General features: G+C 46.5%; 1 protein-coding gene across 2 annotated transcripts in view; it reads right to left on the reverse strand.

Moving 5' to 3' along the window:
• Positions 1-23,621, reverse strand: part of Usp7 (ubiquitin specific peptidase 7) — a 53,571-nt gene extending 29,950 nt beyond the window's left edge. Inside the window, exon 1 of one of the 2 annotated variants that reach the window (XM_021185633.3) lies at positions 23,375-23,621. In XM_021185633.3, the coding sequence (XP_021041292.1) occupies positions 23,375-23,456 (82 nt within the window). In that variant the 5' untranslated portion in view covers positions 23,457-23,621. Of the gene's footprint in view, positions 1-4,819; positions 4,866-23,374 lie in introns of those variants that run through there. The other variant, XM_021185632.3, reaches the window with a different exon arrangement.
• Positions 23,622-27,029: the final 3,408 nt, after the last annotated feature.

Genomic DNA, 27,029 nt, shown 5'->3' on the forward strand with positions numbered 1-27,029 from the left:
GAGTTTATTAAACATCTGAAAACAAAGCTGAGTAAGACACCACCAGTTATTTTGGGGTTTGCGATGTTCAGACCACAGCTGGAACCACCACATCTGGCTAATCTTGGGAGTTAAATCAGCCCCTATATACCATTCCAAAACACTGAGTCAAGTCCACAAATGCTGCCATCTTGTCCAGGAGCGACACTTTTCCCCTGCCATGACAAACACCCAGCAGCAGGAAAAGGGTCTCACTACCCGAAGGAGGCATGCTTTTCTAAATAGCTAGGGAGCTGTGTGCTGAACCTTCACAATCCCAAATCTTACTGTTACCAGGGATGGACATGAGACTGGGACAGACCCAGGGACAGGGAGACAGGCAGGCATGAACACACATGCATGCGCTCATGCATGCATGAATGTGTGTGTGTGTGTGCACACACACAAAAACACACGTTCAGAACCATGGACAGAGCTGAGGCTAGTCCCCTCCTATTGTTTGGCTCTTAAACTCCTGCATCACCATCTCTGTATCTAAAAACTCTCAAAATGTAAGAAATAGACATTCATCCATATTTAGACAGACAAATTTAAGATCACACCCAATCTTCACAGTTTAATAATACACACTTGTATTAGAATGCTATGTCTAAAAACTAACACTTTTAAACACTGGCCCACAATCCCTTGGATAAGGGTTTGAGGGATGTGGAATCCTGGAACTCACAATAATACCTGCCTTATGCCCCAAGTGCCAGCCAGGTGACAAACCAATGAGGTTTCAAATGACAAAGGCTCTGTAAGAGCCAGCGAGAATCGTTTTGGTGATTTACCTAGTCTAAATTTTCTAAACAATGAGCATATATATAAGAGCTGCAAGGCAAAGAGAAATGGGTACTTCAGAATCTCTTTGATCTATATCCCCTCAATGACATCAAATCACCCTTCAAATTTTATAAGTTCTCAAGCATTCTGTCAGTGCTGCCTGTGTTTAAAAGAGTCACAATACAACTTCTCGACATATACTATTTATTTCTTTAAAAACTGCTTTATATGTAAACCTCTCTCTGTTACTGAGCAGAAGGGCTGTGGCCAGTGCAATATAGCTGCTCAGCCCTAGTTAAAGTGCTTGCCAAAGAACCCTCATACTCCTTCTGAAATGCAGTGGAAGGAGGGACCAACTCTCAAAGTTGTCCTCTGAGCTCCATGCATTCACAGCATATGAACATCTGTTCATGCTTTCTCACTGTCTCTTTCCCCCAAGCTCTCCCTCACACCACACACACACACACACACACACACACACACACACACAAACACACACACACACACACCATAAACTGGGCATGGTCGCACATGCCTTTATCCCAAGAGGCAGGTGGATTTGTTTGAGGATAGCCAGGGATTCACAGTGAGACCCTGTCTCAAAACAAACACCACAAATATAAATCTAGGAGAGCTGTGTGTTGAAATAGGCAGAGCATATCATTCACTTCCCTGACAAATTCTCAAGGACCTATTCTTATTTGACCCTGTTCATCTGGAACCTCACAGGATGTTAAGCGACAGTGACCAGTCTGATTGATGCACACACAAGTTTGGGAGTCAGATCCTAAAAGAATTCTCTTCTCCAAACGCTGACACCGTTGCATACACTAGCAAGATTGTGCTGAGAGGACCCTGATATAGCTGTCTCTAGTGAGACTACGCCAGGGCCTAGCAAACACAGAAGTGGATGCTCACAGTCAGCTATTGGATGGATCACAGGGCCCCCAATGGAGGAGCTAGAGAAAGTACCCAAGGAGCTAAAGGGATCTGCAACCCTATAGGTGGAACAACAATATGAACTAACCAGTACCCACCGGAGCTCGTATCTCTAGTTGCATATGTATCAAAAGTCGGCCATCACTGGAAAGAGAGGCCCATTGGACTTGCAAACTTTATATGCCTCAGTACAGAGAAACGCCAGGGCCAAAAAGTGGGAGTGGGTGAGTAGGGAGGTGGGGGTGGAGGGTATGGGGGACTTTTGGGATAGCATTGGAAATATTATAAATGAGGAAAATACCTAATAAAAATAAATAAATAAATAAAATTCTCTTCAATGATACCTGGCAGTAGTCTGATCCTATCACAAATGCCTTTAAACACAATTTATGTCAAAACACAACCCAACAAACCACTCTCAGACATCCTTCTAAATTACAAGCATCCTGAAACATTAGTAAGTGAAGGCAAAGGCTGCTTTTATTCCACTAAAATCCAAATATGGTAAAATAATTCAGAGTGCAGCTACAAAGGGGTTGTTTCGGTTTTGCAGGAATTAAAGGTTGTTGAAATAAGCTGTGCAAAAATTGAGTTCCAAAGAGCTATGGCTCCACATGCCACATCTGACACACATGTGGTCAGAGTAAACTGAGCAAGCAAATCCCACCACTTGCAATGTGAGACTGAAGTAAGCCTGCCGTCACAGCTCTCCTCCCCACCCCACCCCCAAACTAAAGAGGGGTGATCTACAGTTGGCAGATCCAAGGGGAAAACAGTATCTAATCTCCAGAGCCACAAGCAACTCACAGCCAAAGTAACCCACCACACAGGTAGACAGTTAAGGCTGGGTGGCTATAAAATGTCACAAGGTCACTTGTTGGTCTGCCAGGTGCTGGAAACTCAACCACTGAAAGCTAACCGATTAGCCAGGCAGCTCAAGTCTATCTCCCAAAGGACCAAATATCTACTGTGTAAAGTTATTCAAGAGCATTTAAAACTTAAGATATGGTAATTCCTGGGTCAGAATAAGATACCAGAAGGCTGATTTACACAAATGGGTTTCACTCCTGAGCTCTATCCTACTGCCTGGGTAGGTATGTGAGCAGTCAGTCAGTCCTTCTTTGACCACTGCAGAATGGAAAGGCCACAAGCTGACATCCATTTGTCTTCTCACTTTCCACGTTATATTTTGGGGCTCAAGAATTCTAACTTTTAGAACATGACTCCCACCTACTGCACTAGACTGGCTGACCAATGAGCTTTCAGGATCCACTTGTCTCAAGAATGCCCCAACTCCCAACCCTAAGCACTGGGGTTACAGGTGGGCACGTTTTATGCAGGCTCCAAATAAAGGTTCTCATGCTTGCCCAACAAACATTTTTCCTTCGGATGTCTCTTCCTGGCCCCTCGTTGGAATTTTACAAGTAATTTAACATTATTTGGTCAAACAAAAACCCAGTATTAACTTTCTGACACACAACCATCACAAATAGTGAAGAATCATGTAGCCAACAATGACAGTACACAAAGCTAAAATGGCTAGAGAAGTCCCTGGGGCTGGGAGCTGGCCCAGCAGGTGGTTCTGGTTCAGTTCTGAGCACTCCCTCCCAACAATCTCCAAACTTCCCAAACTTCCTATGCCCAGCATCTGCAGAGAATAAAGCTACTGCCATTCTAAAGCGAGTGTCACTCAGAAGAGGATACATCACTTTCATCATGGTATCAAGTTTAATTTTGTGTCCTTATTAAAAGGCAAAAACGGGTCTCTTTTTTAGAACCACTCCAGCTGCTTGACTAGTTATAAAGCCTAAATAAACTTCCACCTCCTTACTGAGGAGGGCTACATTTCCTGCCATCTACCTCCATTTGTGATGTCATAACAGAACTACCATCTCACCACAGAACACTTGCCAACTGCTATGGAAACTGGGAGCACTAATTTAGCACCTCAGTCTCAAAAGATATTAGAGCTCAGATGAAGAACCTCATATTAGCATAAAAAGGATAGAGCAGAAGACATATTGAACATTCCAAGTAACTATCAAAATTCTCTAACCGAGTGCATCTTGTGTATTACCACCACCATGTGGGAGCCTTGGCTGGAAATTCTCTAACCGAGTGCATCTTGTGTATTACCACCACCATGTGGGAGCCTTGGCTGGAAATTCTCTAACCGAGTGCATCTTGTGTATTACCACCACCATGTGGGAGCCTTGGCTGGAAATTCTCCAACCGAGTGCATCTTGTGTATTACCACCACCATGTGGGAGCCTTGGCTGGAAATTCTAACCGAGTGCATCTTGTGTATTACCACCACCATGTGGGAGCCTTGGCTGGAAATTTCCAGCTCTCTCTTTGGGGCCCTAAGCATCTCTTCACTTGACCCCAACTCCAGACTCTTCTACGTGTGGTAACAACCTACTAAAAACCACTCAGTACTACAAAACAGAACACACAGAGTACAGGAGCCAATTCTTGGGGCAGGTCACACCACACAGAGCCGCACATCTTCACTCCCATAATCCAGTTCTATCTACATGGTTTCTCCACCTCTCAACCCATACTAACTCAATTCAGAATATTACTTAATATAAACATTTAACAAAAGAGTTGGTACAGCTGGGGGTTAAAGTCCTTGCCTAGAATATTCATGAGGCCCTATGTTCAATCTCCAGTACCATAAAAAGGGAAAGAAAGGAGGTGTGGGAGAAAAAAGGTAGGAGAGTTTTGAAGAATAGGGGCAGAGAAGTGGAGGGAGGGAAGGAGGTAGGTTAAGGGAGGGGAGGGTATAGATTATTCTGCATATATATCTTAATACTGGTATTACGCCCGGCGTGGCGGTGCACACCTTTAGTCCCAGCACTCGGGAGGCAGAGGCAGGTGGATTTCTGAGTTTGAGGCCAGCCTCTTCTACAAAGTGAGTTCCAGGACAGCCAGGGCTATACAGAGAAACCCTGTCTCGAAAAACCAAAAAAAAAAAAAAAAAAAAAAAGGGCTGGTATTACTTAATCGACAACCCCAATCATTTGAGGGGTAAATGAGCTATGCAGGTAGTGGTGTGGAAGTTTTCATTCACCTTCTTGCCCAAGCCTGTAGTTCCCAGCCATGTCTCATGGCTCTGTAGCCCAGCGAGTCTAGGGGGCTAGAGAGGGAAGGTTCTATCGTCCACAGCGGAGTGAATGCATAGAATCTTCAGGAGCTGTACACCTCAACATTCTTTTTTTTTTTTTAAGTGTCCTGCAAAATTCTTGTTTTTAGGACGAAAGAAAGAAAGAAAGGAAGGAAGGAAGGAAGGAAGGAAGGAAGGAAGGAAGGAAGAAAGAAAGAAAGAAAGAAAGAAAGAAAGAAAGAAAGAAAGAAAGAAAGAAAGAAAGAAAGAAAGAGGAAAAGCAAAGCAAAGCGAAAAAACCTGCCAACGACAATTATCAATTGAGACAAGGCAAAGTGAAGATGTGACCGATGTGACCAGTAAGAGGACATTTATGGGAACACTAGTGAAGCCACAAAAGCAGCCTTAAGTTTGGTGAGCAGAGGTGTAGGTAGTAAGGTCAATTCCACATCTGTGAACGGATGGAGATTTTAGCCTAGGGAAGAGCCAAGTGGGAGATAAAGGTAATTCCTTGTAGCAACTCTGAAACGCTCTATAAATCTCAATGACTCCAAAGTTGTTCAATTACTAAGTCCTCAGGCCTAAGAAGGAAAAGGACTGAGAAAATTTTACCATCTGAATGCCTTAGGTCTCAACTAAAGGGAAAAAAATAAAATAAAAATCAAGGGTTATAGAGTTCAAACACACACACACACACACACACACACACACACACACACGCACTTATTTCTGTGTAGGGGTGGTATATAAGGCTTTGTCAAGTACCTGAACAGTTCAGAGACTGACTTGAGTTGATCTTTTCTTTCACAATATGTGGGACTCGGAATCAAATAAAATGCAGGCAAGGCTTGGTAGCAAATACACAGTCTCCCACAACGAACAGAGTACTAGAAGGGAACGGGTGTCAGTGAGGTACGGAGACAAGGAGAAGCCTTGTGTGTGGGGGGTCCCAAGGAAATGTATGGTGTTTTTACTGGCCATGTCAAAGACTCCATACCTCCACAAGTAGTGAGGCTAGAAGGGATGGCAAAGCTTTCCAGCTTTCCTCTGGTCCACATGCAGATGTTGATAATATGCAGAAAATGCCCAAAATATCCATCCCAGTTATAGCCTGAAGTCTGTTTCTCTACCAAGATTAACTAAGCCAGCTTCCTTGACATTCAGCTGTATACCATAACCTGCATCCTTGATTCAGCTCTATTATGTATGTATTATGTATGTATATATGCCACTTCTCTGAATATAATAAACTGTATATACTACACTGAGCTTCTGGGATGTTCCCATTCCTCCTGAGTGCCCAGTCCAAATGATCTTGGCTTTTCTATGCTTCTGTATGTTTATCTCTTCTCCACCTTCCTTCACCACTCCCTTCCAGTTTGCCCCTGACTGCACTGGACACAGCAGCGGGACAGCTTCTATCTGGGCTGGAACAGAGGCAGTAAAGAAACACTCCCAAGCATTTCACTAACCAAGATCATGGTGATACACCATGGATGGCACTGGGGATAAAGCAGGAGAGTGGAAAGGTTTACAAACAAAAGCCTGACAGAGGGCCTTGAGCTAGCCTAGTGTGGACAAAGGTATGCACCAGGTATGCAGGTTCTCAGTAATAATCACAGCCCTTGTTTACTGACAGAACCACGACCTGACTAAGACACACTTGGACTAGTGAGAAGGCGAATAAAGTGCTTTAAACATGTATAGATGCTTCGTCACATTTTGTACTGAGCTGGGGCTAGGGCTCCAATGGAGGTCTGGGTTCCATATTTTGGAAGCACATAGTTAGGTTGTGGGTGGTGGCCAGCACTGGGGGGGAAGACAAAGGAAGGTAAGGGATCTCTGGCCAGCCTGGACTAGAGATTCCCATCTCAAAATGCAGACAAAGCAGAGAGACTGGACTTTTCTCTTGGTTTCCACTAGTGCAGACAACAGAACTATGTCCTCGTCCATCTGGTCCAGGAGTGATGCACCAAACCTAACCATAACTCAGCATGTCCTTATTGTTTGGTTCCATATGACTTTATCACACCTGTAGATTTGTACCCATGACCAGAGAAAGCAGAAAAGATCAATTTCAGCAGAAGGGTTCTTTAAAAGTTATTTGTATGGGGGGCTGGAGAGATGACTTAGAGGGTAAGACTGCTCTTCCGGCCAGGCGTGGTGACGCACGCCTTTAATCCCAGCACTTGGGAGGCAGAGGCAGGCGGATTTCTGAGTTCGAGGCCAGCCTGGTCTACAGAGTGAGTTCCAGGACAGCCAGGGCTACACAGAGAAACCCTGTCTCGAAAAAACAAAACAAAGCAAGACTGCTCTTCCGAAGATCCTAAATTCAATTCTCAGCAACCCCATGGTGGCTCAACCATCCGTAATAAGATCTGACTCCTGAAGCAGCTACAGTGTACTTACATAATTAATAAAAAATAAATCTTAGGGGGAAAATTACTTGTATGTATTCTCCCCTCCCCCACTTAGAAGTCAAAAGTGGGAATCAAGACACTGGAGCTAAAATTACGGGCAACTGGTTGTGACCTGAACAAAGTGCGAAGTGGGAGACAAACTCAGGTCCTCTAGAGAAGCAGCAAGCACTCTTAACTGTCATGCAACTTTTCCAACCTATCTGTTGTTCTTTTATAACCATAACCTGGCAATAATTAATCTCTTTGATTTTACACTGGGCATAGTGGCACACATCTTTAACCCTAGCACTTTGGAGGCAGAAGCAGAGTTTGAGACCAGTCTGGTCTGCATAGTGGGTTCCAGGATAGGCAGGACTGTATAGTAGGACCCTGTCTCTGGGGAGCAGAAAATTTTGGAATTTTGAAAGATGACATGTTCTTCTGTCCTCTCGGCTCTTTCATGTTTGTGCACCCAGCCTGGCCCTGTACTTTAGTCTGCAGCACTCAGTTTCAACACCAAGGAGTCTTTCAGCCTCCAGAATCAGCCAAGCCCTTTCCCAGTGGCACAACTGACCACACTGATAAGCCAAGACGAGCTCTAACCAAACAATTTGGAACCCTGACCACAGGACCAACCCTCTAGCATGCAAGTAACTAATAGCAATGGAAAACTCTGGATTTAAAGGTATAGGGCCTGGACTTAGCATATGCCATAGCCAGAGAAGATTCTGGAGATAACAAGCCAGCAAACCCTGATAAGAATAACTCACAGCTGGTGGACAGTGTAAGCCAATGAAGGAACCAGAACAAGGGCTATACAAAAAAAAAAAAAAAAAAAAAAAAAGGCAAGGCAGAGTTGGAGAGAAACAGGACCACAACCATGGAGGACTCTGAAGACCAAGAAGAACTCAATCACCTTCTGAGAGCTCCCTCCCAGCAGGTCCCCCAGGACCTCACTATGAAAGGGCACTACGGCTCTGACAGAGTCCATAGTGAAGAACAAAGTAGTCAGTACTCAGTGTTGGACTTCTGTCTGTCTTGGCCATCAAAAGCAAGAGATCCCTTCCTAAGATACTACTAGTTCTGCAAAAGTATAGAGAAAACTGACTAGCTTGCCCTCCCCCTACCCTGTGAACCTCTATGTGCCAGTTAGTCTATGAACTCCATACAAGACCTTGACTGTCTCAACTGACCTCATGAAGCTAAAGTGGTCCAACTTGGGTTTGCACTAGGTCTGTAGCTCCAGGCACCCGTCATACAAAGTAGGAAGCCCACTTCAGGGGCCACTGCCCACACAGGTTTTAAGGCAGTGGAGCCTGAAAGCTAGAAATAGACCCTATTTTACAGAACAACATCTTTAAGGTCTAAAAGAACCCTGATTTAAATTAGTTACATGAAAATGAAGCCCCAAGGAAAGACACTGTAATCTGTACTCCTTAAATAAAACTGGGGCTTTCAGTTTAGCTTTATCATGTAAAAACCTGTTCCCTGGAGATCCTTATTCTAATGTGTTTTCAAAACTCTAGTCAAAACATCACAATGGGAACAGAGAAGTGCAAAGTACCAAGGAGCTGCTGACTATACACCTGTATTCTCTTCCACAGAACTAAGGTCTGCTAAAACTGTGGTGGGCCCCAATTGCTATGGGGGCGAGGGAATCATAGTATACATGAACAGGTACACAGGAGTGCTAGGCAAGGAGAACAGCATGCCAGGTAGGAGCACACAAGCTGTCCGTCCTTCCAGAGACGAGGCATTAATCCTCTGGAGGGCCAGAAGCTTCCCTCTGACCCTCCTGGCTCCAGCTTTGGGTATTTTTAAGTGAATTTGTAGCCTTATAAAACTATGTACCTGGAAAAAAAAGAGAGAGAGAGAGAGACACAGAAGACAGACAGACAGACAGACAGACAGACAAGCAAGCCGGGTGTGGTGGCGCAAGCCTTTAGTCCCAGCACTCAGGAGGCAGAGGGAGGCGGATTTCTGAGTTTGAGGGCAGCCTGGTCTACAAAGTGAGTTCCAGGAAAGCCAGGGCTACACAGAGAAACCCTGTCTCAAAAAACCACCCCCCCCAAACAACACACACACACACACACACACACACACACACACACAGTAACATCAATACCAAAAGCACAACTAAAATATTAGTTAAGTCAAGACCCTCCTTGGGTAGCCCTACAACGATATGAAGGGCAGGAGCAAGCACTGCAGACTACCAGAGCTATCTGTGTCCTAGAAGGTCTCTAATACCTGAGAATCATCTTTCCTTTCATACCTAGTTTCCATTCAAAGTCACTCAAAGATAGGCCAGCTTAAAGGGCGAAGTTAAGAGTGAAAAGGATGTAACAAAACTTTCCAAGAGGCTGGAAGAGATGGCCAGTGGTAAAAGCACTGACTGACTGACCTGAGTTCAATTCCCAGCAACCACATAGTGGCTCACAACCATCTGTAATGGGATCTGATATTCTCTTCTGGCGTGTCTGAAGACAGCAACAGTATACTCACATACATAAAATAAATCTTTAAAACAAAAACAAAACTTTCCAACAAAAGGACTATAATACAGATACTCTTGGGGCTGAAGCAGGAGGATGAATGAGCTACACAGAAGACACAATCTTCAGAAAAAGCTTACAGCCAGATATGCACTCCTTTAATCCCTGCACTTGGAAGGAAGAGGGTGAGATCTCTAAGTTCTAGGCCAGTCTGGTCAACAAAGCAAGTTCCAGGACAGACAAGGCTACACAGTGAGAACTTTTCTCAAAAATAAACGAACAACAATATTGAGGTTTGGTCTGTTGCTATGTATTGTGGTGCTAAATTCTGTACCTGAAGGAAAGGTCTAGGCCTAGGAGTGAATTCTCACATTCAGCAGCTTTTGTTATGCAAACCTTGTTCCTTGATTTAAAACTACTGATAAAACTGGCTACAGCCAATTACTAGAGGGTTTACAGATAGGTGGTTTTTGAGTTCCAAGGTTGTGGGTGAAGAGAAAGGAGGAGAGACCAGGTAAAGGAGGTCCATGGAGAAGAGAAAAGGAAGCCACCATGAGGGGAGATGGACCATGAGCACAGGACCAGGAGAAAGAGCAAACATCTGGGGTACACTGCTGGGGAGGTAGCCAGGCCAGCAGTCAGAAAAGTAGATTAGAGGTTACCCCCCAATAATTGTCAAAGCCAAATAAAATAAACAGTCTTAATCCCATTTATTTGTAAGCTAGTCAAGGATAAGCTTAAAGTGGTGTTGCTACAAAATCTATAGCCAGACATGGTGGCACACACCCTTGATCCCAGCACTCAGAAGGCAGAAGTAGATAAATCAAGGCCAGCCTGATCTACAAATTTGTAATGGGGCTGCTACAGATAGAACCCTGTCTCAAAAAACTGAAAGTAAATAAATAAAAATAAATGAGCAAAGGTTTTACGTTCTTTTATTTGACTAAGACTTAATAATCTCTAACATGAAATCCAAATTAATTTCTTTTTTAACACTTTCATCATGGGATGTGTGCCTCATCTTTAGCCACCCAAGTTTCCACTATGACAGGTTTCTCTCCTTGGAGCCTTACCCAGCCTCCTTTCTTTCATTCAAGAGCTGATGTACTGTGAGAGCTTTATAGCAAAAGAAGCCCAGTTTCAATGTAAAGTGAAAGGAAGCCAATAACAAAGGTTGAGCTTACAGAGCAATGGTGAACTCAAGACTGGCTGTCCACACAGCACATGAATAAATACTAGCCATTGAGGTCAAATCACCAAGGAGGTTTATAGCACTCACAGATGGGAAGCTTCAACATGGCAAACATGGTCTCCTAAATTAAACATTTCAGCACTAAATGACAATAGAGAAAAAAAATATCTTGTGAACAATGAATGATGATGAAATCCTGTGATCTCAGGAGGAGGCAACAAAACAATCAGGAGTTCAAGAACACTCTTGGGTACATAGAGAAAGCAGCTTTAGGCCAACCAAAAAGGACTGAAGAAAAGACCCAAAAGAACAGCACCTGTTGTGCAACCGTGATGACAGGAGTTTGGATCCCAGCATCCAGGAAACAAACAAGGACACACTTTGTAATCCCAGTTGCCCTGTGGGGGAGGAGACAAAAGGCTCACTGGGGCTTGATGGCTTTGAGCCTCCATGAAAAAATGCAAGAGTGGGTTCAGAGAGATGATGCCTCAAAGGAATAGACAGAAAGTGGTAGAGAAATGCACCCAAGAACTCTCTGGACTAGCACTCAACACTGGTACACATCTATATAGGCATATGCCCATATAATACCACATAAACACACTAATTCAAGAGTACACTTTAAAAACACAGACATTTCAACTGAAATCCAGTCAAATTGATGACTATTTCTACGCCTATAAGAAGCTGAGTCTAAAGCTGACAAACTTAATATGAAAGATGGCCTTTATTCTAAAGATTTCCTTCTTTGAAATAACAGGAAAGGGCGGAAGCTGAAGCAGAGACAAACTGAGGAGATAGGTACCTGGATAAGTGGATCTCATGACTTTTACAATGTCCTTTTTTCTGAAAAGATGGGACAATGAACTTCTTCTGTCAAAGTTGATCCATATAATGCAAAACTTACAAACCTTTTTAAAAATTAAAATTAGTGGATATGGTGGTTTAAAAGAGAATTGCCTTCGTTGGCGTGTGTATATTTGAAGCCCAGTTACTGGAATTACTTGGGAAGGATTCAGAAGTGTGGCCCTGTCAGAGGAAATATGCACCAGGGGTTGCAAAATTCTACATCATTTCCAGTTAACAGTCTCTCTTTCTCTGTCTCTCTTTGTCTCTGTCTCTGTCTCTCTCTCTCCTTCTCCTCAGGGCTTGAGATCAGATGTAAGCTCTCATTTACTGTTCTAGTACCATGCCTGCCTGTCTGCTGCCAAACTGCCCACCATGATGTCCATGAACTCTCTCTGAATCTGTAAGCCAGTTCCAAATGAAATGCATTTTTTGACAAATTGCCTTGGTCAGAATATCTCTTCACAGGATTAGAAAAGTAATTAAAGCCGTGAGAGAGAGAGAGAGAGAGAGAGAGAGAGAGAGAGAGAGAGAGAGAGAGAGAGAGAGAGAGAGGCATATTGAAAACATTTGTGTGTGACCTCTCTAGCCTCAAATATAAAAATGTACTTTGGAAAAAAAAAAAAAAAAGAAGCTGAGTCTAACTTTTTTTTTCTTTTTTTTAGTTTTTCAAGACAGGGTTTCTCTGTGTAGCCCTGGCTGTCCTGGAACTCACTCTGTAGACCAGGCTGGCCTGGAACTCAGAAATCTGCCTGCCTCTGCCTCCCAAGTGCTGGGATTAAAGGTATGGCCACCACTGCCCAGCTGGGTCTAACATTTGTACATATAAGTAGATGAGGCAAAACTCCTTGGAAAAAGAACATAAGCCTCCCTCCTCTCACTCAGGGAAGGAGTCCAGATGCAGAGCAGCAGGACCACAGGTTCTGACAAAAGCTCAACAACTCCTGAGATCCAAACAGGCAGAGAACCAGCAGGAGGGGCTGAGCTATAGATAGACCAGCACGGATAGGGTTACATGGTAAGAATATAAACAGATGATGATAGGACAGATGATGATAGGATGGATAGACAGACAATAGATATTCAGCAAGCAGAACTCAATGAAAAGAGGACAGTCACTTTAAATCAATAATACAAAACAAATGGACACTTGTAGGTTAAAAAAAAACAAGGGGCTGGAGAGATGGCTCAGCGGTTAAGAGTGCTGACTGCTCTTCTGGAGGTCCTGAGTTCAACTCCCAGAAACCACATGGTGGCTCACAACCATCTGTAATGGGATCTAGTGCCCTCTTCTAGTGTGTCTGAAGACAGCTACCGTGTACTCATATAAAATAAATAAATTAAAAAAAAAAAGAGGGGGGGGAGGAAGGAAGGAAGGATGGACAGACAGAAGGAAGGAAGACAAGTTGCTGGAGAAGAGCTGGCTGAGTGGGTAATAAAGCTCGGTTCCCAAAAGCCCACCTGTAAGCATGGTGCTCCCACAGAGATGGGAAGATACAAATAATTCCCACAATCTCCCAGGTCAGCTAGCCTGGACAGAGCAAGTTGGCTGAACTCAGAGCCCACCTCCGGGTGTGGTGTGCACACCTTTACTAACAGCACTAGGGAGGCAAAGGCAGACCTTCCAACGCCCATCAGCCTACACAGTGAGTTCCCTTTCTGAAGGGGAAAGGGGCTTCACACACACAGAACTCCCTAGAGTTGTCATGTGAACTTCACATATGTGCTGTGAATTCATTTGTTCTCTAACATTTACTCATGCATGTGTTTGAGGTAGGGCCACAGTTGGTAACACCCAAGGGCAGAAATCATTCTCTCCTTCCACCATGTAGGATCTTGCTTGGTGACTGAGTCATCAAAACAGCCAGTTTGGGGGGCTTTGTTGTCGTTTAAACAAAAGCAAAACAAAAATACTTCTGAGGCAGTACCTCCTGTTGTAGCTGTAAGGTACATTCTTTACTTGCTCAGTCCTGGGTTTTGTTGTTTGATGTATGCAGTGTAGGCAGATGTGAATGAACACACAGATATGCATGTGGAGGCCAGAGGTCAATACTGTCTTATCGGTACCCACTGTGTAGTCTTTTTATTTTGTATGTGCACATGGTACATGGCATGGAATTAGAAGGCACCGCTGGAGTGTGCTCTCTCCATCTACTTTAACTTGGTTTCTAATCCAATTCAAGGAGATGAAACTGGAAAGTAGGTGCCTGTACCTCATCCCCTCCCATGGGCCATTCTCACTGTCCCCATTTTAGTTGAGATAGGATCTGAGTCTCTTGCAGAACACAGAGCTTGCCAATTCAGCAAAACTGACTGGCCTGGAAGTTCCTATTTCCACTACCTCTGCATTGGGATGACCCAGCTGCAGCTGGACTTTTAATATGGGTACTGGGGATATGAACACAGATCCTTGTGCTTTGGGGACAAATAGTGACTGAACCATCTCTCTCCCTAGACCCTCAGCTCTGTTTTCTCTGATTCACCACATAACAAAAAACCAAAGCACCTACTTTTTCAGAGCTACAGGAGTGACCTCCCACCCCTATCATTATTCCCTGGTATCCCACCTGCCCACCACATGTTGTCAGTGAAACTTCATAAGGTTTCCTACGGGACTCGGAGCATTGCATCCATGTACTGCCTTGGATCCATCTCAGATCTTGTCAACTCCCTTTCTGCTGGAACCAACTGGCCAAACTTCTAGAGGTCAGAAGTCTGAAGTGGCCTTACTGGTCCTGGCTTTAGTCAAGGTGTGCCTGGCCAATGTTCCCATGTCCAGGCTCTTTCCAATTTCCTGAAGGCACCCACAGTCAAGATCTTAAAGCTAGGAGGGCTGCTGACATTCTCGAATAGGTCATCTCGGTTCCACCTCCCCTTCTGTATGTCAAGGACCCTGGCAATTAAACTAAGCCCAGTGAACAATGTAGGATGGTGATTTTCATTTTATTTGCAGAAGAGATTTTGACAAGTTTACTGGCTCAGAAGATTAAAAGGGACATCTCTGAGAGGGTGGAAACACTACTTTGCTTACTATGAACTTGTAAGCCCTAGTGAGAGATTGGGAAATATCAAATGCCTCCCACCTCTGGGCACACTAGCCCTTTAGACTCTTTTGTGAAGCCTCCCCTGATCCATTGTTTTCCAGAACTTGCTCTGAACTCTGGTCGGTCGATCAGTCGGTCAATCTCTCAATCTCTCTCTCACTCACACACATACACACACTCACTCACACACAATGGCTGAAATGTAATCTTATGTTTGCTTAACTTGCTAATAAACGAGGACTTTAATAGATCATTGTGCTGCATTGTTTCTATACAGTATTATCCACAGCACTAGAAAACTAAAATATCCTTGACCTGTTACATTCTGATATGCCCTGCCGTACACAGTGGGTACTGGTAAGAGAACCATTTATAGATAAATTTTCACTGTTTTTATTCATTCAATTTTTCTGGGATAGAATGGTATTTCCCAACATTTACTGTAACTTCAGTGTTATTGGAAACACCTAAGCAAGAATTCAATCCCACCAAATTGATTAAGGGAACAGTGCACTAAAGCTGTGCTGATAATGTGTTCTGTATCTGTGTTCCCTTAATTTTGGTACAATAGGGTTACCAACATTTGAAAAATCTCCAATTTCCATCACCATAAAGATGCCTTGCATAGCTGCTATGTGAGTGGTTGGATGCTTAGGGGTCTTTTAAATCCTTAAACCACAGACCCTTTGTCACAATATAAAAATGGAAACTGGATACTGTGGGACTAATTGTCCCAGATTAGTGCTATAAGTTCAAGGCTTGCCTGGTCTAGATAACAAGACCTTGTTTCAAAATTTAAAGTGTAAAACCAAGTTTGTTCTCATTAGCAGCAGCAAGAGTAGGGACAGCTAAGAGACTGCAGAGACTGACTTCACAGGCTACCTGAGTGCATCATCCTCAAGGACAGGGTCTAAGCTCATCTCCCTGTACCTTCAGTTCTTAGAAGCACAGGGGAAAGATGGACACTCACTATAAGACTGTGGTGTAGGGTACACATGTGTAATCTCAGCACTGAAGGGCAAAGCATGAGCACTGTGACATGCATGACCCCAAACAGGATGCACCCACAAAAGCATCTTAAAACAGTTAAACCAGGGCCTGCAAGATGACTCAGTGCATAAAGGCAGGTGCCATATCCAAGCGTGGCATCCCAAGTTCCATTCACGTAAACACAAGGAGAACCAACTCCATCAATCTGTCCTCTGACCTCCACATGGGCGCCACAATATGCATACTCACACACATACTAATATTTTTTGAAAATACAAAACAGCCAGGCATAGTGGCATACACCTTTAATCCCAGTAATAAGCAGAGGCAGGTAGGTCTCTGAGTTTGAGGCCAGACTGTTGAGGCCCTTCATACAAGGGCCACATAATAGCCAGAAGGAAAAACAACAGATGCAAAACACAACAACAAAACGAATTTAGGAAGTTTTCACTAGTTTCATTGGCTTAATCAAACACTCTCAAGTGAAGAGGTTCGGACTTCCACAGGCCCCACCCTACACTCTGAAGAGAGGTGCTTGCCTAGGCTGGCAGACACATGCCAAGTGCTACATGTTTTCATTTTAAAACAAACTGCTGGGGTCAATTAAGAGTTTTCAAATGTAACGTATTCCCCAAAGCGATACTGATGAAACACACTTGCGCCCAGGCAGTGGCCCACAGCCAATTTCTAGAGGGTTGTTAGATGGTAGGGGTGTTCTGCCCACAGTGGCAGAGAAATACCATGTGCTTTCTTTGTGATGCCTCCTTAACCTTTTCTGAAGGTGCCATGGGCCGGTGTCACATGCCTTTAAACCCGGCACTCAGGAGGCAGAGGCAAGAGGATTTCTGAGTTCGAGGCCAGCCTGGTCTACAAAGTAAGTTCCAGGACAGCCAGGGCTATCCAGAGAAAGAAACCCTGTCTCGAAAGAGTCAGTCCTACCCAAATCCCTGTGGCGACATCTCAGTGTAATGACGCACAGGAGAAACCCCCCTGTAGATGTGATTCAGCTCTGTGGAAGCAACAGTCAGCTCATCAGGAACAGACCCTCCCAGGGAGCATATTCTGGGGCTGATGCCTAGCCTACAGTTCTGCTTGCCCAGTCAAGACTGTCAAGGATCCTTAGCACTGGTATGGGATCAGAACTAAGGACCAGGCTTTACTAGTCAGCAGCAAGCCTAAAATTCACTCAACTCTCCTCCCCTCCGTAAATTTCCATTCTCAGTCACCCAAAAGAATGAAGGGCCACCCATCAGCTTGAAACTAGGACACACCCACTGGCTCCCAGGTTCCAAACACCAATAGATTTGAAGCAGCTGTCAGTTGACAGCATGAGTTGTTTGACAGGACATCTGGGCACCTACCAACAACTCTGTCTCAGCAGTGATCTCCACCCCTCACCTCCTCAGGGGTTGAGCAAGAACTAAGAATTCAATTCAGAAAACACAGGAAAAGTGCACAGCCCCATCTCTGAGAACAGACACCTTGCTGTCCACCCTTCCTTCTAGTGCAAGCACTCTTGTTCCCAGGATAGGGCTTCTCCTGGGCATCCCTCTTCTCTTCCTGTTTGGGTCACTGCTAGTCTATTCTGAGTCTCAATCACCTTATGTACTATACCTTGCAGTGTACTGCCCTAAGAAACTCTGTAAATGACTGCAGTGAGAAGCTTCAATTCCCAACCTCTGCCACAGGTCTGCTTCTGGCTAACAAGGTCAACTGTCTAACTCCCTGCTGGCCATGCACATATAGCCAACACACGATGCCTGAAAACCTGCCTTCTTCCAACTTTCTCAAATCCAAATTGGTTCAGAGCAAGTATGAAGCAGGTGAAATTTAACACCGGCCACTGTGAAAACATACCCTGTTACATACCTTGCTGTCCAGAATTCAACTTGGGGAATAAGCAGCAATTCCCTAGCTCAGTTATTACTCTTCTAAAAAAACTACAAACAGTAACAAAAGCAAACTTAAAGAGACATCAAGGGCTGGAGAGATGGCTCAACAGTTAGGAGCACCAACTGTTCTTCTGAAGGTCCTGAGTTCAAATCCCAGCAACCACATGGTGGCTCACAATCATCCCTAATGAGATCTGATGCCCTCTTCTGGGGTGTCTGAAGACAGCTACAGTGCACTTACATATAATAAATAAATCTTTAAAAGAGAGAGAGACAAACAGAGCCATCAAAAGCCTTCAGCAGACCTTACAGATGGTCTAGAGAAGGTAGGTGCTGAAGGAGCAGAAAAGGCTTTTTCCCTATAGAACTTCCAATACACAGCAATGACAAGGTCAGCAGCTATCACAACTGCTTACGCGCTCTCCCACCCTCTTTCATAACGAGTGTCCTGTCAGCTACCAGCTTTCTGCCTTCTGTCCAGACTAAGTTCCTTAAAAACTGTAGTCCCGGGCTGGTGAGATGGCTCAGTGGGTAAGAGCACCCGACTGCTCTTCCGAAGGTCCAGAGTTCAAATCCCAGCAACCACATGGTGGCTCACAACCATCCGTAACGAGATCTGGCGCCCTCTTCTGGAGTGTCTGAAGACAGCTACAGTGTACTTACATATAATAAATAAATAAATCTTAAAAAAAACAAAAAACAAAAAACAAAAAACTGTAGTCCCAGGGCTGGTGAGACAGCTCAGTGGTTAAGAGCACCTGCTCTTCCAAACATCCTCGAGTTCAAATCCCAGCAACCACATGGTGGCTTCCAACTATCAGTAACGAGATCTGAGCCCTCTTCTGGAGGGTCTGAAGACAGCTACATTGTGTTCACATATAATTAATAAATGTATAAATCTTTAAAAAAAAAAAAAAAAAACTTATCTCCCAAAATCCAGAGGCACCTGAAATGGTCACTTTCCAAGCCAACAATTCAGGTCTGCAAAGGGCTGGATGAAGGCAGGTACAGCAAAGGATCCACTGGTTCCTTTCCAGGGCCTTACCTCAGATGACCTGCCAAGCTCTTTAGGAACACGGACATGCAAATTGCTTGAGGTCTTGCTTGGTGTTTTATGGGAGACCAAATGGAAATTTCAATACTTTGCCCATAACTACCCAGAACTTGTGATTCTTCTGCCTCTGCCTCCCAAGTGCTAGATAGGACAACAGGTGCCACCTGCCCAGCTATGATTGGTGTTATGAGTCACTTCCCTTCCTTTTCATAGGGCAGGTCTAACAGTCCCATAGGTAGACAGCTTGGCAGTAACAGACCATAAGGAGAGCTATTCCAGCCGAGCAGCGGTAGCGCATGCCTCCAATCCTAGCACCTGGAAGGCAGAGGCAGGCAGATTTTTGAGTTCGAGGCCAGCCTGGTCTACAGAGTGAGTTCCAGGATAGCCAGGGCTATATAGAGAAACCCTGTCTTGAAAAACCAGAGAGTGAGAGAGAGAGAGAGAAAGAAAACAAAACACACACTACTGCCAAAGTCCCAACAAGGGTCCCACTTAAGATAGTGCCTGGAAAACCTGATAAGAGAATATGGGAACCCAGCAAGAAGTCTAGAGGTCTGGTGACCTGTTTCCCTGCCGCCACCCAGTAGCATTCAATCACTAGGAGTAACACTACAATAAAGCAGCTGTGTGTTGGTGCACAGCAGTAATCCCAGCACCCAGGGGTGCAGGATCCTCAAGCCCAGACTGCACTACAATCCGAGCCTGCCTCAAGGCAGTACCAATGACCTCCTGAACAAGGGTTTCCAGGCACCAGGTAGACAGTCCTGCCATCCATTTAGTTTTCTATTGCATATCCCTATTACAGGACATCAATACCAGGATTAACTGGTCATTAATCGGGAGTTCAAGCACTTGGGAGGTAAAGGCAGAGAGAGCAGAAGCTTACTCAAGACCAGTCTTAGCTGCAGAAAACCTGGCTCAAAACAGGTATAGGGAAATCTGGGGGTGTAACTCAGTCAGACTGTGTGCCTTGCAGGAAAACCTGGGGTTGGTCCCCAACACTACATAAAGAATATGACTGACCCAGTGAGGGTTCAGGAGTAACTACACCTAAACTGATACTGTTACCTCCTACTCCCATTCTGCCAATGTATAATTACAAGCAGGCATTTCTGCATGCCTCGTTTCCTCACCTCAGCTTCAAGTCTGTCCACACTCAGCGCACATCTATGGCTCTATCTTGTGCCTGTCCTTGACAAGCCTGGTGGCACTGATTTCAGCACAGCCTTGGCAGATTTTCCTAGGATGTAGAAACTGAGGCATCAATGGCTTAAACAACAGGCAGAGGTCACACAGCAACTAAACACAAATTCTCAGTAAACCTCTAGCCTTTGCTGCCATAGGACTAGCCAACTGTGAACTAACCTAGTGACCTGCCTAGTTTCCTAGCTCCACAGGAAAAACAGAGGAAGCAAGGGAAGGGTGCAGTTTCTCCCCTATCGGTGTTCTTATCCCTGGACTGTGGGCAGAAAGGCTGAGCACACAGACTGAGAGCACCACAGACCGGGAGCACCACAGACTGGGAGCATCACGGGCTGAAAAGAGCAACTCTGCAGCAAGCAGACCCGACTGGTTAGCATCAAAGGGACACATTTCTGGGCCAGGACTGATTTCTCTTCTACTGGGTTCTCTGAGGTGATGCTCACAGCAAGAATTCTTCCACTGGGACTGGAGAAATGGCTCAGAAGGATAAGAAAGCTGGCTGCTCTTCTGGAGGAGCAGGGTTCAATTCCCAGCACCTACATGGATGGCTCACAACTGTCCAGTTCCAAGGGATCTGGAACTCTCACACAGACATACATACAGGCAAAACACCAATGCAGAGAAAATAAAAATAAAAAAAATTAAAAGAAAAAGAAAATAAAAATAAATAAAACTTAAAAAAAAAAAAAAAGATTTCTTCCACAAACCAAAGCCTACCTAAGCTGCAGTGGTCGCACGATTTGCTCCTGACAGCAAGTCTGTCCACTTACTCAGCTCTCAGATACTGCATTCTGAAAGAAACAGTGCTCGCATGCAGAAGTGTCACCCAGAGAACAGCACATTCTCCTGTTAGGGAGATTACTATGGGGTACAAGCAAAGCACACAGCAAAGCTTGTGTGTCTTCAACAGAACCTACAGACAGACCAGACTGTTACCAGTCTTATGTGTAAGCCACCTCTTCAGATAACAGGCCAGTGAAGCTAGACAATAAATGAAATGCCGAATAAATTCACCCCTAGTCAGATATACTCTGCCTCTACCTCCCAGCAAGAAGCAAGACAATTGCTTTCCCAGCCTTACAGACAGCAGGCTGTGGTTACACCACCAGTAAACTGTCCCTCATTTTCTCTCCCCCCGTATTTTTCCCTTCCTAATTTTCCTCAGCACTCATAACAACTTAAAATAACCAATTCTCTAGTGCATGTATGAGCACTGTGTGGTCACTCAAGAACAAATGTAACTCCGACAGAGCGAGGCAGGACAGCATACTAGCATACTAGCCCTGACTACCGATGGGAGGGGAAATTACAACCAACAGAACCAGTCTCCCAGCCTCCCTCTCCATCGAAACCACCCTGCCCTAGAGGGCAGGCAGACAGGATACGCCTCACAAAAGCCTTCCTTCCCAAGCTGGTCATAACTCTGACCCCCCTCCAGCCGCTGGTTCTACCAAATCCAAGCAAATAATGGTGCAAGCCATTAGCTCCCCTCTAGATCCCATTCCTGGCTTGTGAGACCTACCGAAGTTGTTAACTCTCAATTCGGCTATTCTGGACTTGGGAAGAAGTTATCAACCCTTCCTGATCCTAATTGACAACAGCACAGTACCCTATTTACGGAGTGCAAAACTAAAATAAGACTGCCTAACGTGTACGCGCCCACACCAAAGCACTATACTAACTAGCTCACATGGCCACAGCCCTGAAAGACTGCATTTTCTACAGAATTAGAGCAAGAATAGAAAACTGAAAGCCACAACACCCATTAAACACTAAAACTCAAACACTAACTCTGATAGGAAATGAAAGTTTCATGAGAAAACTCTGGGAAGCAAGCATGAAGCCCAGGATATCATGGGTAAAAAACCTGTGAAGATCTTCTAAGCTCAGGATATCATGGGGTAGAAAAACCTGTGAAGATCTTCCACCACCCTAATCTCTTAGCAAAACTCTGGACATTTTTCCAGATACAGTCTGTATCAGAAATATGATACAGTGCTGTCCAATTTTATTCTCACAAAGCCCTAGAGGAGCAGTGAGGAAGACTTGAAAGGGAAACGGATGTTCAGGTTCCGAGCAACTCTCCACTTTAGACGTGCATGAAATTATAGCATAAAAGGAGTACACTAATCTCCCAATGATGAGTTCCATCAGCTATTTGGTTTAATCACACTTGCCAGACACTCTGAAATTATTGATTTGCTGAGGCCAAGAGAAACAGCCTAGTCCTTGGCATGAACTTAGCTTCCCACCTTCCCCAAGCCCCCTAGGGCCTTTTTCCCTCTGCTGCAAGGTCAGACAATTGTTTGATTCCACTGATCACCATCAAGTAATTCACAGGGGGTCAAGGGTCAGTATTCCTATCCTAGAGCATGCTACACCATACAGAACAAATACAGTTTTACCCCAACTTCCTAGGAACCTCCATTCATTTATGAAAGCCACTATCCCTTGCTGAACGGTCCATTCAGTGCCCCTCACTGGGATTCCTGCCTGTCTGACCCCTTTAGGGCAGGTAAGTGAGCACATACTGCCTTCACTTACTTTAAGTACCAAGTCAAAAGAAAAGAAAATGACCAACCCACCACGAGATCCCGAAGCCAGAGTCCCTTCCTTCGACTGCGCTTTCACAGCAAACCTTGATAGCGAAGCTCTACAAACAGTATAAAATCCAGTACCAAGATAAACTCCTGCGGCTCGGGTAGAAAACGTAGTTACCTCCAGAACCTAATCTGATTCCGCTGTAGGCAGCCATGTGTGGCGGAACTCCATAGTTTCAAGCACACTTTTTAGCCGGACGTGGACCGCACCACCTACAACCAGGTACCCAAACTCCTCCAGAAGCCCAGGTAACTTATAAACTAGGCGAACCTGAGTACTTTCCCAGCAAGTCCAAAGGCTGAGGGCAGCTGCGCGCCTTGCAGGTGTCTCCGCAATTAAGCGCGACGCCCGGCAGAGCGCTCGGAAGTTATTGGGGGGAGGCTCTCCGGGGGCGCGTTCAGAAGCAGGTGCAGGGGAACCTGCGCACCCGCTCCCACCCCCATCCCAAGAGCTCAGCGGCCGGGGAGCAGGCCCAACCAGCCAGGCCAGAGCCACACACCCCGGAAAGAGGACGGTCCCCGGGGCCCGCCTCCCAACCTGGGTGCCCGGAGCCAACACACCTCGATCCTAATTTACGACTCCGGCGCTTTGTGCCCAGCAGCCCGTGCGCTGCACAATGCGCGAACTCGGGGGTCCGGGGCCACCCCCCGCCGGGCCGCATGACTGTGCAGCCCCGGCCCCGCAAGAGCGCCGGGCCGAGCCCGGCCGAGCGGGAGCCCGGCCTGGTTAAAGATGGCGAGGCCCTCGCGTGGCTCCCGCGGCCGCCCGGACCACAATGAAAGCGCCGGCCCCGCTGCGGGCCTCACCTTCCATCTCCATGTCCTCGGGCTCGCTCAGCTGCTGCTCGCCCGCTTTCTGCTGCTGCTGCTGCTGCTGTTGGTGGTTCATGTCGGCCGCGGCCTGGGCCTCGCCTGCGGCCGGAGGCCCGGGCTGCGGGCCCGGCGGGCGGGCGGCTGCTAGCCGAGGCGGCGGCGGCGGCGGCGGCGGGGCGGCCTCCTCCTCTTCCTCCCGCGCGTCGTCGGCGGCGGCGGCCCCGGGGCGGCCCGCGGCGGGCGGCGGCGGCGGCGGCGGCGGCAGGGAGACGCGCACGTACTTGCTCGCGATTCGCCCAATCTCGGCGCCGAGGCGGGCGGGCGGCCGGCGGGCCGAGCCGGACGGCCTCCTCGCTCGCTGCGGCCGCCGCTGCCGCCGCCGCCGCCGCCGCCGCAGGGCCCGCCTCCCGCCGCCGGGGCCGGGGCTGCGGGGCCGCGGGCCGGCCGGGGGCGGAGGGCGGCCGGGCGGGGGCCGCGTAGTCAGCCCCGCCTCGGACCGGGCGCGGAAGGCTGGAGGCCGGGCGGGCCGCGGCGAGCCTGCGGGCCCGGGTGTGGGCTGCGGCGGCGACCGCTGAGGCTGCGCGGGCGGGTGACCGGCTGGCCGCGCTCGGGGCGCTGAGGCCTCCGCCTCCTCGGCGTCGTCGTCGGGGCTCCGGCAGCGGACGCGGTGCCCGGCGGCTCGGCTCGGCTCAGCTCGCTCTCAAAATGGCGGCGGCGTGAAATGTCACATCCGCATGGGGGGCGAGAGCGGGGCGAACGAGACGAGGGCGGGCGGCGGGCGGAGCGGGAGGCGGAGCGGGAGGCGGAGCAGGGAGCGGCCCGCCCGCCGCCACCGAGGAGCACCCACCCCGCGCGGCCGCCAACCCGTCCGCCCGCCCTGCTGGAGCGGGGCGCGGGGGTCTCCTCTGTGAGGCAGCGGAGCGCAGCCCAGGGCCGCGGGGCTCCGGCTGAGGGTAGGGGTGCTCGCGGGAACTGGGCCTGACAAGGAGCCCAAGGCGCGGCGCCGTTTTACGGGCCCGTAACCGGCCCCGGGATTCTCACCCGGGCAAATACGTGGGAAACTTAACTCTTTTGCACCCTAGATCCAATAAGGCAAAGTGTAGTCCCTCGGCTCTCACCTATCCCAGCATTCATTTACTTCCTCTCTAGGAGACCAGGTTGGCCACGATCGTCCACTGGGAAAGAGTCTCTCGGGTAGTCCAGGCTGGCCTGGAACTTTTCATGGTGCTTGATGGACACCTGATCCTCCTTTCTTAGTTTTGGGAGTCAAATATTTTTTTAAAAAACGAACTTTTCAATACAAGAAATTTGAAGAGGGAAAATCTGATTGATTTAAGGCCTAAGCGCCAACTGACTTGGGGGGTGGGGCGGGGGAGCCCGGTGTGTTAGTACATGCCTTTTTAATCCCAGAATTTGGGAGGCGGAAGCAGAAGCAGAGGCAGTAGGATCTCTTCGAATTGGAGGCGGCATGGCCAAGCCAACCAGGACTCAAACAAATCAACAAAACTAGAACATCTTGGCCTGAAGGTTTCCCATCAAGGAACTTCCTCCTACCAGGTCCCAAAGGCACCTGATTCACCAGAAACCTGCCCCTTCCCCCTTCCCCCTTCCCCCTTCCCAAGGTCACCCAGAGTTGGGTGCAGGGGGTTTGGGGTAGTCGTACTGCAAATACTATTGAACAACTTGCTTTCACAAAAAAAAAATAATTAATAATAATAAAAATAAAAGAGCCTTTTCTAGCATTTCATGACTTGCAAGGAAAATAACCAGCTAGTCCAGGAAAAAATGCAACAATTTGCTACCTTGCCCTAGGACACCAGCCAACCCAACTTCCCTTGCTGAAGTTCAAAACCTAAACAGAGGACAGCAAAATGGCAGAGTGAGCAAAAGTGCTGTCACCAAGTCCTATGACCTGAATTCCACCCTCAGGACTCCCAGTAGAACTGCAAGTTGGCCTCTGGTTTCCACTGTGCATGCCTTCAAAAGCACACACACTCAAATAAATATATGTACATGTAATTTTTTTTTCCTTAAAGGGGGAAAAAACCCAAAGTGGATAAAGGAGATATGGTTCTGTATCTTTTATCTAATGTGCCTGGCACCAGAAGTGTTTCACATCTCAGTCTGGGGAATTTTTGACTGTACATAAAAGGAGGTATCTTTGATAATAGAACCCAAATCAAGGTAAAATTCATATATTTCTGAGATACCTTATACATAGCTTGAAGATAATATACAGAATTTTGTATTTCGACTGCAACCCCGTATAAGGTCAGGTATAAAATTTTCAACTCTACTTGGGGCCAGCAAGAAGGTTCAGCAGGTAAAGGCTGTTGCCACCATGCCTGACCAGTCAGATCCTTGAGCCCTACATGGTAGAAGAGAACTGACTCAATAGTCCTCTGACTTCCACTCACACTCATGTGCCATCGCACATATGGTGGGGTGCCAATTCATGAGCACACACACAATCAAGTTCCACTTCCAGCATCATATTGGTATTCAAAAGTTCCAGACTTCAGGACATTTTAGATTTAGGAGTCTCTGACTAGAGCTATTTAACTTGAATATACACATAGTGAAATACTACATAGCAGGGAAAAAAAGGGTAAGATCCCGTCAGGCATGGTGGCGCTTGCCTTTAATCTCAGCACTCGGGAGGCAGAGGCAGGCAGATTTCTGAGTTCGAGGCCAGCCTGGTCTACAGCGTGAGTTCCAGGACAGCCAGGGCTACACAGAGAAACCCTGTCTCGAAAAACCAAACAAACAAAGAGTAAGATCCCACTATGTGTTACTTATAACAGGGATGAATCATGCTTTAATAAGACAGCCCAAAGGCTACAAAATACTTCCACCTCCATCAAGGTCCTTAGCAGGCAAAGCAATTTCAAGAAAAAGAGAAAATAGATTGAACCTTGGCGGCTAGAGACTGGCGTGTTGGGGCTTGGGGATTGAATGCTGTCTCTCTAAAGTTTTCAAGGAAAGACAGAGACAATAAACAGCAGAGGATAGCCTTGGAGTGTAATGAAAACACTCTCAAACGAGATCAGGGTCATAGGCAAGTCTACAGCAGAAGTGACTTCATTGTATACTTTAAACATCTATTTTATTATGTGTACATGTGTGCATGTACATGCCCACCCGTGAAGGCCAGGGCAGGGCATCAGAACCTGTGCAGCTAGAGTTACAGGCAAATGTGAGCTGGCCAATGAGGGTGTTGGGAACTGAACTCATATCCTCTAAGAGTAGCAATTGCTCAGAACCACCAAGCCCTAACTATACATTCTAGTCATTTTTTTAATTGCTTCAAGACTATGATTTAACACTTTAAAAGCCCATTGGCTTGTTAGCCTCTAGAAGTCACTGCTTTCTTTCTTTTGTATGTAGTGTCTCTGGGTTTATATGTATGTCCACATGAGTGTGGGTGTGGCTTACCAGTGGAGCTGTTCTAGAGAGCAAGCCTGCCTACCCAGCTTGTTCTGGGTCTCCCCTTCTGCTCCTCCTGCACTGAGGTTACAGGTCAACTGTGGACCATAAATGGGCAAATTGTATGGCACATGCATTATTATATCAACAAGCCTACTGAGCTTCCACGTATAAACATCCCAGGAGGACCAGTTTCTTAACCCAGAAAACCCAACAGGATTAT

This window comes from Mus caroli, unplaced genomic scaffold (genome assembly GCF_978045245.1).
Source record: "Mus caroli unplaced genomic scaffold, Mus_caroli_1 scaffold_17, whole genome shotgun sequence".
Taxonomy (NCBI): domain Eukaryota; kingdom Metazoa; phylum Chordata; class Mammalia; order Rodentia; family Muridae; genus Mus; species Mus caroli.